This window comes from Amblyomma maculatum, chromosome 8 (genome assembly GCF_055883805.1).
Source record: "Amblyomma maculatum isolate TAMU_Amacu chromosome 8, ASM5588380v1, whole genome shotgun sequence".
Lineage (NCBI taxonomy): Eukaryota > Metazoa > Arthropoda > Arachnida > Ixodida > Ixodidae > Amblyomma > Amblyomma maculatum.
Genome location: NC_139351.1, coordinates 36,914,469 through 36,931,789, shown reverse-complemented (window position 1 = coordinate 36,931,789; position 17,321 = coordinate 36,914,469). Strand labels below are relative to the sequence as shown.

The 17,321-nt window shown below is 44.3% G+C and overlaps 1 protein-coding gene across 1 annotated transcript in view; it reads left to right on the top strand.

Moving 5' to 3' along the window:
- Positions 1 to 2,831: 2,831 nt before the first annotated feature.
- The window catches only part of Polr1A (RNA polymerase I subunit RpI1), a 234,120-nt gene continuing 219,630 nt past the window's right edge, over positions 2,832 to 17,321 (top strand). The window contains exon 1 of the mRNA XM_084576213.1: positions 2,832 to 3,169. Within this exon, the coding sequence (XP_084432339.1) occupies positions 3,007 to 3,169 (163 nt within the window). The 5' untranslated portion in view covers positions 2,832 to 3,006. The remainder of the gene's footprint in view (positions 3,170 to 17,321) is intronic.

Genomic DNA, 17,321 nt, shown 5'->3' with positions numbered 1-17,321 from the left:
AGCTTTTGTAAAGTCCGTCTCCTTCAGAACCCGGACGGTTCGCTGCTAACGGATCCGCAAATGGTTGCGTATACAAGGTAGTTGGGCTGCATGCTGGTGATTGGCATTTTGTTGATGGAGGAGCGGTATTGGAGTTGTGGCCACATATGTGGTACGTGGCCCCGATACGGCATCTTCGCGCGCGTTGTCCTATGTAGTATTTTTTTTTCTTTTATCGCGTTGTGACCTCGGAAGACGGGTGGATGCGAACAGAAATCAGTTGCGATCGATCGAGTTTCTGTCGTGCCAAGTGTGTGTGCCACAAGACAGCTTGCGCAGCGACTATGCGACATCAAACTTGTCGCCTACGGAGCATAGAATGTCTGAGAGCGCAATGAGGTACAAACATACGTGTGTCAGCTAGTGCTTTTGGACAGAAGTAAGTTCGTGGAAACCAATCAAGCGTCTTGTTAGGCAGTCTTAATTATTTAAACTAGTACTCGTGGCAACTGCTTACAACATTAATTCTCTCGTACCCAGGCGCATGAATGGCCCCTTCGCAGACCGTCCGATATAACGATCGTGCACAGTCGCACGTATTTGGTCAATTGGTGTCACTTTTAGTCGTCGTCACTTTCCGATCGAGCGCTGTAGGCCTACGGCAGCTGGCTTCGAAACTGGACGTGATCATTTTACAGCACGCGATGCATGATGCGCGCACGCGTCTGCTAGGTTGCAGAGTCCATCGTTTTGGCAGCTGGCGCCGCACACCAGTGTCGGAACTGGCACTGCATGCTCACGTGACCACCTGGCACCGCTGCAGCACTTTTCAGAACTAGTGCAGCCAGTGCAAGCCAAATCGAAGTTGAACGAGAACGCGTACTAATGACAGAAAACTTTAGATAAAAGGACCATTTTTTTAACCTACACCAGTGCAGAAACTTTTTAACTGGTGTAGGTTAAAAAAATGGCCCTAAAGTAGAATAAACTAATTGGACTCTGTTCACCTACTCAACGATACACAACTTTGCAGCCAAGTGTAAGATCCGTTCGAAACAGCTGCACTCTTTGCACCAGTTCGGTAAAGTTCTGCGGCGGTGCTGCATACGTGCAGAGCCAGTTCCAGCAGTTCAGGTGCAGCATCGGCACCAACTACTTATAAACGAATGGTAGAGTGCAGGCCGGGCCGTCTGCTAGCCTTGGCGTCGCCAACAAGCTGCGGCCGGCTGTGTGCAACATCGCGTCAGCCGACGCCAACGTTCCGGTTAATTTGATGAATTTTCAAATAGCACATGACAACAAAGTTTTGACATTATATCCAGCCTCAATGCTTTCGGCCTGTGCTTTGTAATAAACGGCACTTGTCAACGAGAACACGATCGAGTTCGCCAAGTTATCGGCTACGCGCGTACTTAAAAAGCCGACACACGCATGCGGTATGATGCACGCTGATTATTATTTCAATCATGACCATGTGCGCTTCGATCGCCGGCTGCTGCAAAAGGTGCATATATATGCATTTGCACAAGACTTTATAATGTGATGTGCTACTTGAAAATTTTCATGCTTGGGATGATTAGCGCCGTTGATCTGAGCGGCATATATACACAGACGATAGGATTCATTCATTCATGAATATGCGATGCATATATGTACAAAAGCCGACCGTATGTGGTCGGATATAGCTATCTGTGAATTATATATATTGCCATTCACATCAACCGGCACCAACATGCCGAATAACGATCAATTTTCAAACAGCATATCGCAATAAAGCGTTGACACAAACCAGCCCCGATCGATGTATATGTGTATGCGCACCATGCGGCAGCTGGCACGAAGCGCAAACAAACTTCGATCACGATTGAAGTCAGCATGAATTACCATAACGTATGCACGTGCTCATCTGGTAGACTTTGGCAAACACAGGCACCGTTCTCGTTGACCAGTGGAATATTGCTTCACTGTCGCAAGCCATCATAGCGCAAACTGTCGTCTGCTTTCATGCGGCGGCTGCAGCTGCACCATTTCGGAACTGATCGCTGAGGAGGTGCACAGTTTTGCTGAACTTTTCGTGAACTCGACCTGCACGACCATAGAGTTCCTTACACTAACTAGAGGGAAAGCTGAGGGCGCTGCACTTCAGCCACCATGGGCGCGCTAAGAATCATGGGCCGGTGTGCTACTTGTTGCTGGATGGACAGTCGGTTTTTCTCGAGTACGTGGAGTGGCGTTACTGCAATGGTTTTTTTCGTTATCATCATCATCTGAAGGTGCGTACATAGACCGCGAAAGCCATAGTAGCGAAGGCGCAAAAGCAGACGTCGCCAATAAATGGTTTCTGTTTCCCGAAATGCCACTAAAAACTTCCTTAAGTGATGGCGCAACGATAAATATTTTCATAACATTTTTTTATTTCAAAGTTTGCCTATTAAGTGTCAAATATTGGTATTTGTGCTGCTCAAAACTAAGCCAATAGGAGAAAGAGCCATCGCTTATATTGGATAAATATCACACAAACATGCTGTTTCTCTCTCTTTTTGTAATTTACAGTCACAATATTCAATCTTAGGACATTATTTACGGTAGAACAACGTTTATCTTTGCATTAGTTTTGGCCAAAAGTTGTAGTTCTGCACTCGGTTGCTCACCGGCCCATGATGCTTTGAGCGCCCATGGTGGCTGAACTGGCCGTCTGGAAACTCCATGTAAACGCCCATAGACGGCAGCACAGCTTTCCCTCTAGGTAAGAGTAAGAAACTCTATGTGCACGACGCCTGCACTTTTTGAAACGAACGGCGTGGTACAGAGGGCGCCATCTTGCATCGCTGAAACGAATGGTGAAGTGCAGCACCACGTGAACCAGTTCACGTAGTGCAGGTGAAATGAACGGACCTTATATCATACGAACGCATCCCGCGGGCATGGTGTGCCATGTGCTCCCGGTGGCGCGGAGCTAGAAGTTGTGTTAGCTGTGTTTTGTCCGCGTTTGACGACTTTGAACGCTGAGCGACCAGACACTCAACAATGGATTTCGATAAAATCCCTTACCGTTACGTGGACAGCGTGAGCTTTAGTGTGTTCAGCACCGAAGAGCTGCTGCGCCAAGGCGTGCTCGAAGTAACCTGCGCCGAAACCTTTGACATCGTGGGACACCCGACAAAAGGTGGACTTCACGATGCCTTGCTCGGTGAGTCTGATCTGACAGGTGTCACACTGTACTCTACGGGTCTCACCTCGCAGCCACGTGAGGCGAGGTCTGTCGGTATTGGCAGGCACTTTCTTTGTGGTGTTGGATGCCGAAGCAGAGCAGCAACGATGCATAGGACAAGAGCGATTAGCGTGGCTAGTGTATTGTGCCGATCGAAATTAGCGCTACTCTGTACTAAAAACTTCCGCTGATGCAAAATTTTCATCGCGCTCACTAATAATAATTCCTAGCGTCGGGCTACATAAAAACATGCGCATGAACTGATTGAAAAATTCTTGGTAAACTTTTCTTTTCTTTTTTTCTTTTTCAGCAAACTTTAAAGCAACAAGCTTTCAATTGCGGTGAAAAAAATAAAATAAAAATTAGACTCTTGAAGTACAGTTATCGGCTACTTCAAGAAAATTTCGTACCCATAGTGAAACCACAATGTTGTGATGTAGTGAGGGAATATTGCTTCTGGGAGAGTTCCCGCTCTAACTGCTCGAAGCAGTAAAGAAGCGTTCAAAACTACTTATGTACAAATGTAATATCTGTTTTCCCTGGGGCGCATTGTCATAGTGTTGCGGCCAGTCATTATGCTGTGCCAACACTGCAGCTGTTGCAGCACAATGCATTCTTTGGATGGGCCTCTACCTGCTGGACATGGAAGGGTTTTTTTTTATTATGTATAAACCTATTTGTTGCCGTTACTATACAGGGAAATACAAGGCGTGGGTGGAGTGCACATTCTCCAACACGACCTTGACAGGGGCAATCAAAATGTAGCTTTGAATGAAACATCACATTAAGCAAGAGAAAGCTTCAGGTGGATCTGGACGTGATCTAGTTGGTTCGTGCCAACAGGGAGACAACAGGCAAGCGGAAAACACCACAAGGTGTTTCGTTCTACCGGCCACAGGCCGGCAGCTACGCGATGATAACCAGGCAGATTCGCAGAGCGAAAAGACGACGCTTTATTTCCGGCTCGGAAATATATAGAGAAGAAAAGAAAGGAGGGGAAGGAGCAAAAAGGGACCATCGACGCATGCGCTGGTTATCTGCAGCATTGTTTGCAGCATTTCCTTCCCCTAATAGCCGTAGTGGTCCACTGGCTTTCTTGTTTTGTTGACTGGCGTAGCTCAAGAACAGGACCTTCGGGAAGGTCGTGGGCCTCGTCTGTCGGGACCCTAAGGTCGTAGGAGGCGATTCTGCGGGACTTGATACTTTTCTGCTTCCGTCGGTGTCTGATGAGCGTTCTCAGATCTGGTCAACGTGACGTCGAACGACTCCGTCCTCAGCAGCCACAGTGACTAGATGGGCACTACTCGTCGATTTCACTTTGCCTGGTGTGCACTTTTCTCCTGCGCTGTAGTTGCGCACATAGACTGCGTTTCCCGGGGTGAAGTACCAACTGGTGGAATCAGTCTCTGGATGCTTGAGCATTTCGTAGTTCCTGGGAGGAAAATACATATCTAATTTTGTACGCAAACGGTATCCCAGAAGAAGTTCGGACGGAGTAGAGCCTGAAGCTAGTGGTAAATTTCTGTAGTTACAAAGAATTCTTGCCAAAGCAGTTGTCAACTCCACGCCCGGCATTTTCTTCAAACCCTCCTTGACTGTTCTTATGGCCCGTTCTGCAAGACCATTGCTCTGGGGGTGATAAGGTGGGGTACGAATATGCTCGATTCCATTTTTCCGTAGGAATACCGCAAACTCTAACCCAGTAAAGGGTATACCGTTGTTGGTAACTATGGTGCAGGGCAATCCAAACCTCATGCAATCGACAGTGGCTTTAGCGATTGCTCGAGATACTGGAATGGCTTCTATCTAATTGCTGCGTGCATCGACAATTACCAACAACATCTTGTTTCCAATTGGCCCCGCATAGTCTGCATGCAGCCGTGACCACCTCTCTCTTGAAATCGGCCAGCTGACAGGATTCCTAGGTGGCATGGGTGAAGCCTGCACACAGCTTCGACAATCCGAGACCAATCTACAAATATCTTGATCTAAACCGGGCTACCAAAACTTAGCCCTCACCCTTGTCTTCATGGTAGACGCACCCTGATGAGACATGTGCAGCATCTTCAACAGTTTCTCACGCACCGCACTTGGTATCACTACACGATGCCCCCAGTACAACAGCCCCTTCTCCACAGACAACTCATGTCTTCTTTTCCGGAACTTCACCACTTCCCTGCTGTCACCTTCTACGACGGAGGGCCATCCGTTAGTCATGTACCTGCATATCTCTTTCAAAAAATCGTCAGCTGCTGCGAGCGCTTGAATCTCTTGGTGAGAAACCGCTGGTTGGTCCCATTCGTCGATTATGAGCACCATTTCCGACAGATCTTCTGTTTCCACTTGCGGCTTCTGCAGCGATTGAGGCAAACGGCTTAGAGCGTCAGAAATTAGCATTTGTTTGCCAGGTTTACAAATGAGCTTGTAGCTGTATGCCCCTAGCAAAAGCGCCCAGTGCTGAATTCGGGCGGCAGCCATGACAGAAGTTTGACGATCCTGTCGGAGTAGACCTAACAAGGAGCGGTGGTTCGTTACAAGCGTGAACTCACGTCCCAACAGGTAATCGCTAAACTGTGTCACGCCAAACACCAGGGCTAAAGCCTCTCGCTCACTTTGGGAGTAGTTTCTCTCAGCTGAGGTGAGCGTCCGTGATCGGAGGCCAATTGGCCTGTCCTCACCATTTATTTGGTGGAAAAGGGCAGCACCGACACCGTAAGGTGAAGCATCGCATTCCAACATCAACTCCAACGGCGGAATAAGCTGGGCACAAAGCATCTTTGGCCTTCTTAAATGCCGCGTCTTCTTTCTCGTGCTAAACCCATTTTGCACCTTTTTCAAGAAGGTTTTACAGGAGTGCAAGCATAGTGGAAAGATTTGGCAAAAACTTGTAAAATGTAACCATTCCCACAAGGAGAACACGACATGAAAACATGGCTCAGCCTTACATTGTGTTTTCTTTCTTGTGGTTCTTCCTATTTGGCTGTTATTTCACCTCTGAGCGGAAGAAGTTACCATCATTGGCCTCTTCCATGTGTTTTTGTGCCACGAGCGCAGATCTCTCCTTTTAACCCCATAGCTGTAAATTTAGTTTTGAGTGGAAATAACTGGGCATTATTCTGTGTCTGAGCTAAGGTAGCAGGGACTGGGTGGTTGTTGCTTTGAGAGCTAGGAAAGCTGTTGACTTTTTGCATCCAAATACCTCACAACTCCTTTTTTACCCACTGAAAATTTGTTGTTAGAGATCAATATTTTGTATTCAGAGACTTGGAATGGGAGCAGTTAGGGATAAGAGTAGATGGAGAATACCTTGGTAACCTGCGATTTGCTGATGACATTGCCTTGCTAAGTAACTCAGGGGATGAATTGCAAAGAATTATTGATGCCTTTGATAGGAAAAGTAAAAGAGTAGGCTTGAAAATCAATATGCAGAAGACTAAGGTAATGTTCAATAGCCTAGGGAAGGAACAGCAGTTTACGTTAGGTAGCAAAGCACTGGAAGTAGTAGGCGAATATATCTATTTAGGACAGGTAGTAACCGCAGATCCGGACCATGAAAGGGAAATAACGAGTAGAATAAGACTGGGATGGAGCGCATTTAGGCAAGCACTCCCATATTTAGATTATCAGCTTACCGGTATCGCTCAAGAGGAAAGTATACGACAGTTTCATCTTACCTGTACTTAATTATGGGGCTGAAACGTGGAAGCTAACAAAGGGGGTTCTACTTAAGTTGAGGACAATGCAGAGGGCTATGGAAAGAAAAATGGTAGGGATAATGCTAAGGAAACATACAGAGTGGGTCAGAGAAATAACTCAAGTCACATACATTGTAATGGAAATCAAGAAGAAGAAATGGGCATGGGCAGGACATGTAGCGCGAAGAAAGGATAATCGATGGACGCTTAGGGCAACAAACTGGATTCCAAGGGAAGGAAAGCGTAGCAGGGGGCGACAGAAAAAATTAGGTGGGCGGATGAGGTTAAGAAGTTCGCAGGGGTCAAGTAAATGCAGCTCGCACAGGACTGGGTTAATTGGAGGAATATGTGAGAGGCCTTTGCCTTGCAGTGGGTATAGTCGGGCTGAGGATGATGAATATTGGGTACATTCTTGAATATGCACATAGTTTGGTACTCACCGGTGATGCAAGACAAAGGAAAGTGATAGAGAGAAAATGGTAAAAGGCCCACAATTTAGCCCCCCATTTTGTGTTGTGGATTTACAACAAACATATTCACACAGAGAGTTTATAATCAACGGCTGATCTGTTTGGGTTATTCATTGTGACATTCCTGTGTGGGAACTATTATTTAGAGTTTGTTTTGTCAGCATCAAGTTTTTCTATAGAGTTAACACACAAAAAATGATGGTACTTGGAGCTGTACTTGTGTAAGGAATTGTTAAAGTTAAAGTACCATAAATGAGACCGACTGTAGACGAAAACGCAAGTGGATGCTTAATTGCTTATGAAAATGAGGTTGACTTTACATTTGGGCTGGCATGCTTGTGCAAGTGAGCAAGGAGTCACAAAGTCTGCATGTTGATGTAAGCGATGCAAGTGACAGTTGCAATCTCTCAGCCATTGCTACTAGTGAGATCATGACACTTTTTTGCATCACTGATAATGGACTTGTTAACCTGCCATCTGCTCTAAGCCGGTAACAAACAATGCTTAGCTATCAGCTGGCGAGGTGCTGGTGCTTGGTCTGCAGAGGTTTGTAAGCTAGTGGAGCAGGAGCTGAAAATGCAGAACTGCACTACTGATTCGACTGTCATATCATGCTGCGGGCTTTGCTATATATAAAAAATTTTCAACATTGACTGCGTGTAACTTGTGTTTAATAGGCACACCTGTGCCTATATATGCACCTGTTTGTTACATGCCAAGAATACTGACTTTTATTTGGCGGAAACCAAATTCCAAAAACTGCACACTTGAATGCAAAATCCGACCTCTAGTTATATGTCACACCACCTTGTAGACCGAGGTGTGAGAGGTCACCTCCAAGACTGGGGTGTTGTCTATTTTTCAAAGAAGAATCTGTGAGTGGAACGAATTGTCTTCGAACACTAACTGTATCGCCCCTTGAGCCATGGTTGTGGTAGTCTCCACATTTGTGAATAACTGCTTGGCAAAATTTTTACTTAGACCTCTGGCATTGTTTGTAGCCAGTCAGTGACTTCTGCAACATTTGGAATCCCTGCTTAGCAGAGTGACATGATCAGTTCGTGTATAGAAAACAGAACTGACTCTTCAAATGGGGACCCATTGTTTTTCACGGAGTGAGCCAATGGGTGGAGCTTGACATCACAGAAAGAAACAAAAAGACGAACGCATTTCGGAATTTAAAAAAAAAGGGGAGGGGGGGGGGGTGAGAAGCAAACTAACAGATCCATCCGTGCTCAGTGTGCTTTGCCGCTCGCGCGGAACCTTCTTCCTTTTTTTTTTCCGGAAACATCCGCATGACCACATCCGCAGGTGTGCGCGCTTGTTTCTATTTGCTGCACACGCTGGAAAAACAGAAGTTTCGGAAATTTCCCTCATGCCGTTCTCACATGCAATTAAAAAGATAAAAAAAACCCTTCTCTTCCCCATATTATATATACTTTTTCCTGAAATCATCCATGTGACATCATTCACAGGCATCTGCACGGAGGAAAAACTTTCAAGTCCTCCGTATGGCTATCGCACTTTGAGCAAAAGTTAAATATATGATGGATTCTGCGGCGGGCAACCAACAAGTTACGATCATGAAGGAATGCCTTCAGGATCTGAAGAGAATTGGCGACAAGTAGACTGGCTATTTGCGGGCTGACCAAGAATTTCAAGCATTCGAGAAGAAGTGTATAGTTTTCGACGGCGTTGCCAAGGGATCACTATTCTGGGACGTGTGAGTGCTGTATAGAAATTTCAAGTATATTTTGCTAATTACATTATGAAGCATGGGCACACAGACATGCATACACGTGTGTTATATATAATGCCTTTCATCTTGAATAAATCATTCCACAAAATATATGCGTATAAAACTTGTCAGCCTTTTGAAGATAGAGGCAAAGCTACAGGTTGTTTTTCGCTATGAGATAAAATGCCTGTGCCCTATGAATTTCAGAAGCTAGATATGCACTCATCGGTTAATTATCCCATGAAGTGAAACATATGCGTTAATGCATATGTGCAATAATTCTTGCACTCGGGGTTTTGTATTCACCAATCTTTAGATGGTGGGCTGTCCCAGAGAACTAGAGTCTTGAATTGGGCTTGTTGGTTTGAATACATACTAATAATTGACAGCTCGAATAGGCACAGACGAATAAACAGGACAGGCGCCCAGAGAGTCGCTTGTGCACTACTCACATTGACGTATAATTTTACTAGTACACACCAAGTTCATTAGCTGTGAGTCGCAAATATTTTAACAGCCTTTTTTCTTTTTCTTTCAGGTTTGTTTCACAGGATAAATTTAGTTACTCAGCATTGGTACGGCAACAAATCTAGTTATGTGTACACTTGCTTTATCTGTTGCCTTATGACATGTGGTAATGGTACATGAAAAAGCAGTTTGTTTTTGCGAAGGGAAGCAGCACAGTAACTGCACGACACACTTCTCGTTACGCCATGAAATCGTACTGCCGGGGGGGGGGGGGGGGGGGGGGGGAGTGTTGGAGGAAGTAGTGAAAAAAGCAAGGGAGGGACAGAAAGTATGGCGGAAATCTAAGGTTCCAGAGCCCAGATCCATCGTGCGAGGAACAGTTACCACACCTTTGTTTTTCTCTATCATTGCTAATTTTCGTTTTAATCATTGACTAGATAGTCCCTTAGCAAGCTCAGCTGTCATGGTTGAAACGTTATTGTAACCTAAGAAAATAATACACTTTATATTTACAGCTTGCGAATGGGAGTCCAGTGATAAACTTTCTGTGGTCCAATTTTTTAGAGTATAAGCCCTGTTGCACAAGGTGCAACAGATTTTTTTTCTCCTCACTTGGACTGAATGACCTTGAACTTAAGTCGGTGCTCGCTCACCGAAAGCTGAGGCAGATACTGCACCTTCCATACCCCAGAAACCATCCTAAACAAAAAATATTTTGAAAACTGTGCAATGAAAAGGCAGCGTTAGAGGCGTTATCGCGTCTGCTCTTCAGATGAAACTTGAGCGTCCCTCTAATTCAAGTTCTGTACACCTCACAACACCACGCAAAACCATGCTTAAAAGACCTTTTGCTTGCATAACGAGGTTCAAGTCATGCTTATACCCCCTATAATTTTTTTAAGAGAGGAGGAAAGGAAAGTTTTTTCATACCATGATGTACCACAGGCAATTTCATCTGTGCTCGTACATTCTCACTATCATTTTACAACACATCGGGGACCTTATCATCTTAAATGTCAAATAATCGTTGATGTTTGTTAGCGTTTCCAGTACATTCCCACCTTTTATATAACATACCCTAAAATTAGGTGTTTAAAGAATCAAAACTCAACCTGTGAAACAGGACTGCCAAAATTTTCTGCTCACTTAAGTCACAGAAGAAATTTGAGCCAATTTAGAACCTAAGATTTATCATCATCAGCTGCCACTGCAGGGCAAAGCCATGCTAGGTCTCGAGCTACGGCATGGCACCGGACAAGGAAGAAGGTGGCATGAGGTGTGGCAGCGTGGGCAGTGCAAATAAAATATGTCAGTTCTAACTGCAACACTGTCACGGTTGGTTCTTCCTCATCTTAGCTCCGATAGATTTGGTGACTCGGCATTGGCTACGCAACTCCACACTGTCTCACGTCGGCCATGGTGAAGTACCACAATCTGGCGGTATTACGCTGGCTACCACTTCGAAGCCGGCGAGTACACCATTATCTGCAACCTCTGTGCTGCGATGATATGAGCGGGGCCCCAATTGAACCCACCGCATCTCCCTTTGGTGCTAGCAGTGTCAGTACTTGGTGGTAATAGTTTGAGGCTTTCTTATGCCTGCGCGGTATAACCAAGCAAACCGTTAAGCGCGACATGCTACTTTGCACCCTTCCCCTCGAGTTACTTTCAAGAAGTCGCACCCTCATCAAGTTCGACTCTATACAGTGATCTGGGGGCAGCCGTCTTGAACCACTATGGAGTCAAGTATCGTTCGAGGCTGAGACCACGTCAATGCTCTCAAGTTCTCCATACCTTACCTCTCCGTCGTCCGAACTTAGCACTTTACTTTCCGTGCCACTTGCACTGGAACCTCAGTATACGGTCCTCTATATTTCAAGCCTTCTATCGAAAACTACCCTTCCCAGACTGGCCAACTCCGACCTTGGAGCCCCTGCAGCAAAACACGCCATCGAAAGCACCCCACTTCTTGCTGCTTCTCGAGCCTTCCAAAGACCTACACCGTTGATTTCAGCCACGTCATCACAACAGCAAGCTGCTGTGGCACTGCTGCTATCATTCAGTTGTCAAGCTGTGCCTATGTCGGAAGTTCACACAGGGTCTCTTGCCTCGCCGCCTCGGCATGTCTTCACCTCAAGCATGCCATCCCACAACCTCCCTTCATCACCTAGGGCTCCTGGTGTTTAGAGCTCGCTGCGCATGCTAAACAGAGCCTGTACTGTTCCTTCCAATTTATTTATTTATTTATTCTTTTACCCACAGCGCCACATGTGGCATTAGAGTGGGGAAGTACTGTTCTACAAAGCATAAGAAAAAAACAGTTACAAAGACAATGCAAACACTTCATTGTCAGATATATGAACACAGGATGAAGACAGGGAGTTCCATTCTCGAACAGTGTGTGGAAAAAACGACGATTTAAACAAGTCGGTTCTCGCTGTGAATTCCCGCACTTTATAATCATAATCAATTCTCTCGGATCTATAGTGTGGACAGAAAATGTACTTGTCCCTAGGAATAGCAGTTCTTTGGTGATATATACTGGGAAAAAACTTTGGCCTCAGCTTTCTTCTTCTCACTTCAATTGGTTCCTGTTGTAATTTCTGTTTTACGCTGGTCATGCTAGTTTGTTTACTATAATTTCCTGAAACATAGCAGGCAGCCAAGTTCTGAACTATAATTTGAGCTTATCTACATTTGTCTGCGGATCCCATACAGTACATACATATTTCAGCATGGACCTAATGTAAGCTTTAAAAAGTAGATCTCTAGAATCTTGCGGGAACATTCTTGCATGCAGAAAACCCAACATTTCGCAAGCCTTGGCAGAAACATAATCAACATGCCAATGCCATCACATAGTTGGGGTGGTATACAAGCCTAAGTATTTATATTGCCTTGATCTTCGCAACCTTCTCAACAGAACAGCAGCAAATACAACAGCGCTGACAAGCCATGAACACGCAGCAGCAGTGCTTTGCTCCATCCTTGCATTCCAGTTCAGACTCTCAATGCTGTGTAGCATCTTCTACTTCACATTGGCGCCATCAAGATGGCATGCTTTCATTGGCACCTATCACTGCATCACGATCCATAGCGAATGTGTCAAGATCCACACTTGATCACACGTCACCACGTGCCATGAGCATTGTGTAGCACGTCCTTTCGAAATCACGTTGTACTCTTCAGTTTAGTGCACAAAGAGGAACATTTCTTCACCTCTACAGTCATTCCTCTTACAACTGCTTGGCTTTTGCTGAGTACTACCAGATGCCTCGTGTAGGCCACCGCACTTCAGTCTTGGCAGGCCGCCAGAATACAACAGTTACATCTTACCTGTACTCACCTATGGGGCTGAAACGTGGAGGCTAACAAAGAGGGTTCTACTTAAGTTGAGGACAACATAGGGGGCTATGAAAAGAAAAATGGTAGGGATAACGTTAAAAAATAGGAAACGTGCAGAGTGGGTCAGAGAAATAATTCAAGTCAAGAAATCAAGGAAATCAAGAAGAAGAAATGGGCCTTGGCAGGGCATGTAGTGCGAAAAGAGGATAACCGATGGTCACTTAGGGCAACAAACTGGATTCCAAGGGAAGGAAAGCGTAGCAGGGGGCAGCGGAAAGTTAGGTGGGTGGATGAGGTTAAGCAGTTCGCAGGGGTCTAGTGGATGCAGCTAGCACAGGACCGGGTTAATTGGAGGAATATGGGGGAGGTCTTCACCCTGCAATGGGCATAGTCAGGCTGATGATGATGATGAATTTGTGAGTACAAGCAAGGTGCATCAATACCTCTAGGTAAGCAATTGAAAGTCTGGGCAGTATTTGCAGTATTTACAACACAACCATCTTTGGAAAAAATAAATATAATGATTGAAATAGCTGAGGTCTTTGAGCAAAGGTGGCAGCATTCCAAACAGTTGTGCTTGAAATACAAATATTTCAAGCACCATTCTTTGCAATGCTGTTGGAATCATCACTTAATGGACCTTCTTAAAGGGACGCTAAAGAGAAAAATAAAGTGGGCTTGCATTGATAGAATGCCAGTTCCTGGTTATAAAAAAGCCACTCTTACTGAAAATAGAGCTGTTATAAGGTAGTATAAAGGAAGAACAGGAATACAGGTATCACCGCCACAACCGAAACGGCTGAGGCTCCCAATTACAAATCACGTGGCGCGCAAGGGATCCTGGAGGCTGACAAATGCAAATTACATTGATCGTTTGAATGAGGTAGTAGGTTTTGTCTCGAATATGATAACGTGCCTTTATCGCACGTAAACGATGGCAAAAAGACAAAAAAGACGACGTAAATGTTGCAAGGCAAATACAAAATATACTTGGCGGCGCTACAGGCATCCACTTCAGTTTCTGATATGTTCCAGCTCAGGCACTTCATGTGTGCTCTAATAGTTTGGTTTGGGTCTGGGGCACCTGAAATACGAGCTCAGAGCAGTAGATGCGCCTACCCTAAGTGCGTATCGAATGAAGATCATGACTCTGCACACACTTGTGAAGTATTCTCCACTCCCTGCTCGTCAGCAATCACGGAGTCTCCTCTTGTGTCAGAGTGTGCGTCATCCTACCCTGCTACGTAGTTGGAGAAAACAGTTTGAATTCGACCGGTGGGAACAGAAAAATCCTCAACGTCTTATAGCAATATCTCAGCAATAATTCGATTTTTTTGCTGCTGGATATGCGGCGACAGTGTCGCCAAAGGCTGTTTATTAGATTTTGATAGCATATTTGGGTGTCTTTAGTCTCCCTTTAACATAGCTTCTGATGAGCATGCAGGATTGCTGACTAAAGAATAATGAGCTAAAGGTGAAGCTGGAGCATTCATTACTATGCGCAATGGTCATTGCTCGGCATGTACAGGATTTCAATGACTGGGAGATTATCAAAAATTCCTGTCTCCAAACTACTGACTAATTTGCAGCCAATTACTTCATGCAGAGTAGCAAATTACATTAAGAGAGTTAATTGTTGGGCTAGTTGGTGTTCTGACATCACGAGTATATTATTTAGTGCAACGCATCGTTCGGTCGCTTTGCGCTTAATAATATATTCATGATAGCAAATTACAGTCTGTTTCACTTGATAAGTGCCCTAATATGAACAAATTCTTGGGCAGTCTGGAAGTTTTTAGAAACCGCTGTCGACTGTTTCGTTTATAGAATAGCAAGTCAAGAGCAAATTTCAAAGAGTGCACTGCGGGCTTGGCAGAGCAGTAGCCAATGCAAAGAGGAGCACATAATCTGAGAGATGGAGGATGCTTGGTGCCAGCAGCTGACATTGCCTGTTAAATTTGCCACTTGTCTTGCTTTTTAGAAAGTAAATGGGAGTATGTTAACAGCCGTTTCTGCAATCCTTCTGGCAGGCAAGGTAAATGGCTATGTTCGAGCATCTCTAAATCTACACGCACCATAATGTGGCACTAATTTGTGTGCAATTTTCGGTTGCAAATGCGTCGTAGTTTGGAGAGAGGAATTTTTTTAAATATTCTCCAGCCAAACGTAGAAAACCCTTTGAAAGCTGAAACATGAAGGAAACATGAAACATGAAAGCTGCACTTAGTTATGTACTGCATTTCATTGCCATGCACCGATGATAATTCTCACATGTGGCTGTGCATTTAGGCAGAGCGTTGCCTGGTGAAGCCTTTGAAAAAAAAAAAAAAAAGGATAAAGCTTCAAAGATCGAAGAAAAAAGGGTGCATGCAAGCATGCACCTTAAGTTGGTCCATGTCTACCCTGACTTCAAGGTTGGCCATTGCTTACATAATGCATTGATCAATGTAGTGAAGCACGAGGCTTATGCCAGTGTCAGAAAGACATAAGAATAAATATAGAATTCAGAACTTGCAACATTCCATTTTCAGGCAAATATTTCAGACATTTTGACCAATAGAGTTGTCAAAGTTTCTGTGCACATGCTTTTGTATTCTTAGCCCTTCTACAGCCTAGGGTTTCACAACATCATGCATTACTGAAACCTCAAAATATTTAAAAGAGGGAGAAGCAGTGGCAGCTTTTATTGAATGATATGCCACATCTCTAAGCTGTTAGCCTTTCCTTCTTTATATCTCTGTAAGTTTAGCTATGTGCTTTTATTCAGACTGAATTTGGTCAATTTTTCGTTAAGGCATAGTGCTTATGCTTTGCCTTATAAGTAGATGTTATGACTGTTTTTGTAACCACACAGTAGGATAATGCATCAGACAGACAGTACCTGAAGTCAATTAGTGTTGAAGAAGCAAGATTTTCACTGTTTGTGCTGCAGCACACAATCGGCAGGCATTCTTAGGTTTGCATATACTTGCCAAGTGTTTTGCTGTAATCATTTGTTTGCCTCTATTTAGCAGTACTGCAGAAAAGGAACACAAATAAGATTTGATTTCTTTTACTTCCTTTACTTGCAGTAATAAAGCTTTTTTGTACCACAAGCTTGTAATCAGTTAACCAGATATACTAAGCGGAATGAGCAAATCCCTGCTGATACCACCGGCAACAAGAGCATGAACACAGATTTGTGCTTAATCACATTTCTTTGACTTGCGTACTGCCCAGTGACCTCTTTTGTTGCCATTTTTATGTTTAATTGCAGCAGGGGACCTTTTTCAAATTGAAGAGGGAACTCTTGTTCCTTGATCATTATTTTACATGTTCACTGCACTGCTTGTATTCCAAATTGACATCCCTCAAAACGCAGGCATTGGAAAGTCTTTGCAGCTGAAGGCAGCAAGAATAAAAGAACTTGAGGAGCAAGTGCCTCATAACAAGAGGAAAGTAGGGCAGCACATCTATGTGACAGTTTTGCCGATAGTTGCGCACCATGCTCATGAATTCAGCGAGATGGCAGGCTTCAGCCAAACTCTAAACAAAGATGTGTCTGCACTAGTTTGGGACCTTGTTTGCGAGGGTGTCACTTTTGTGGAAGTGGTGAAGACGTGCCTCGAATATTATGTGCAAGGCATCGTGTTTGGAGGGAAGAACAAACCATCAAGAAGCTGCAGAACTTTCTTCCCTCCATATGAAGACATCCACAACCATGCTCCGGCCACTCTTCGCAAAGACAGATTCAGCTGCTTTGATCAAGAAAGTGCAAAGGATTTGATTGATAAATATTGCAGAGAGGAGCCAAATAGCAAGTTCTTCTACAGACAGTACCAGAAAAAAACAGCCAATCGCTAGACCTTCCAGTGGAATAAACATGTTTTCAATCAATCAATCAATCAATCAATCAATCAATCAATCAATCAATCAATCAATCAATCAATCAATCAATCAATCAATCAATCAATCAATCAATCAGTCAATCAGTGATGATGTTTTGGAGAAAATGTGAAGAGACGCTCCTCTTTTATTGTCAGTCAAAATTTATGGAAGAAATACTGGTAAAATATGGACAATCAGTTTCTTTCCTAGATGCAATTGACAGAACAACTGATTGCGCTTTGCCTCTCTTTTTCATTATAGTAAAGATGGCCACATGTGGGCAGGTTTCTTTATAACGCAGTTTGAAACGGGTTCCTGCATCACAGAGGCCCTTGAAGTGTGTCCCACCTTCAGTCCAGAATACTGTACGATTGATTACTGTCAAGCGAAGATTAGTGCTGTTAAAAGCTATTTCCCCCAAAGCCAGATCAAAATAGCAAGTGGGATTTTACCTGAGGTCAGGCTAGGTGGTAAGGTGGCTAAACAGGTTCGAGAGCTGCATTGCTGCAAAAGACAGTGCCCTCCTGCTGCTGCAAATAATAGCCAAT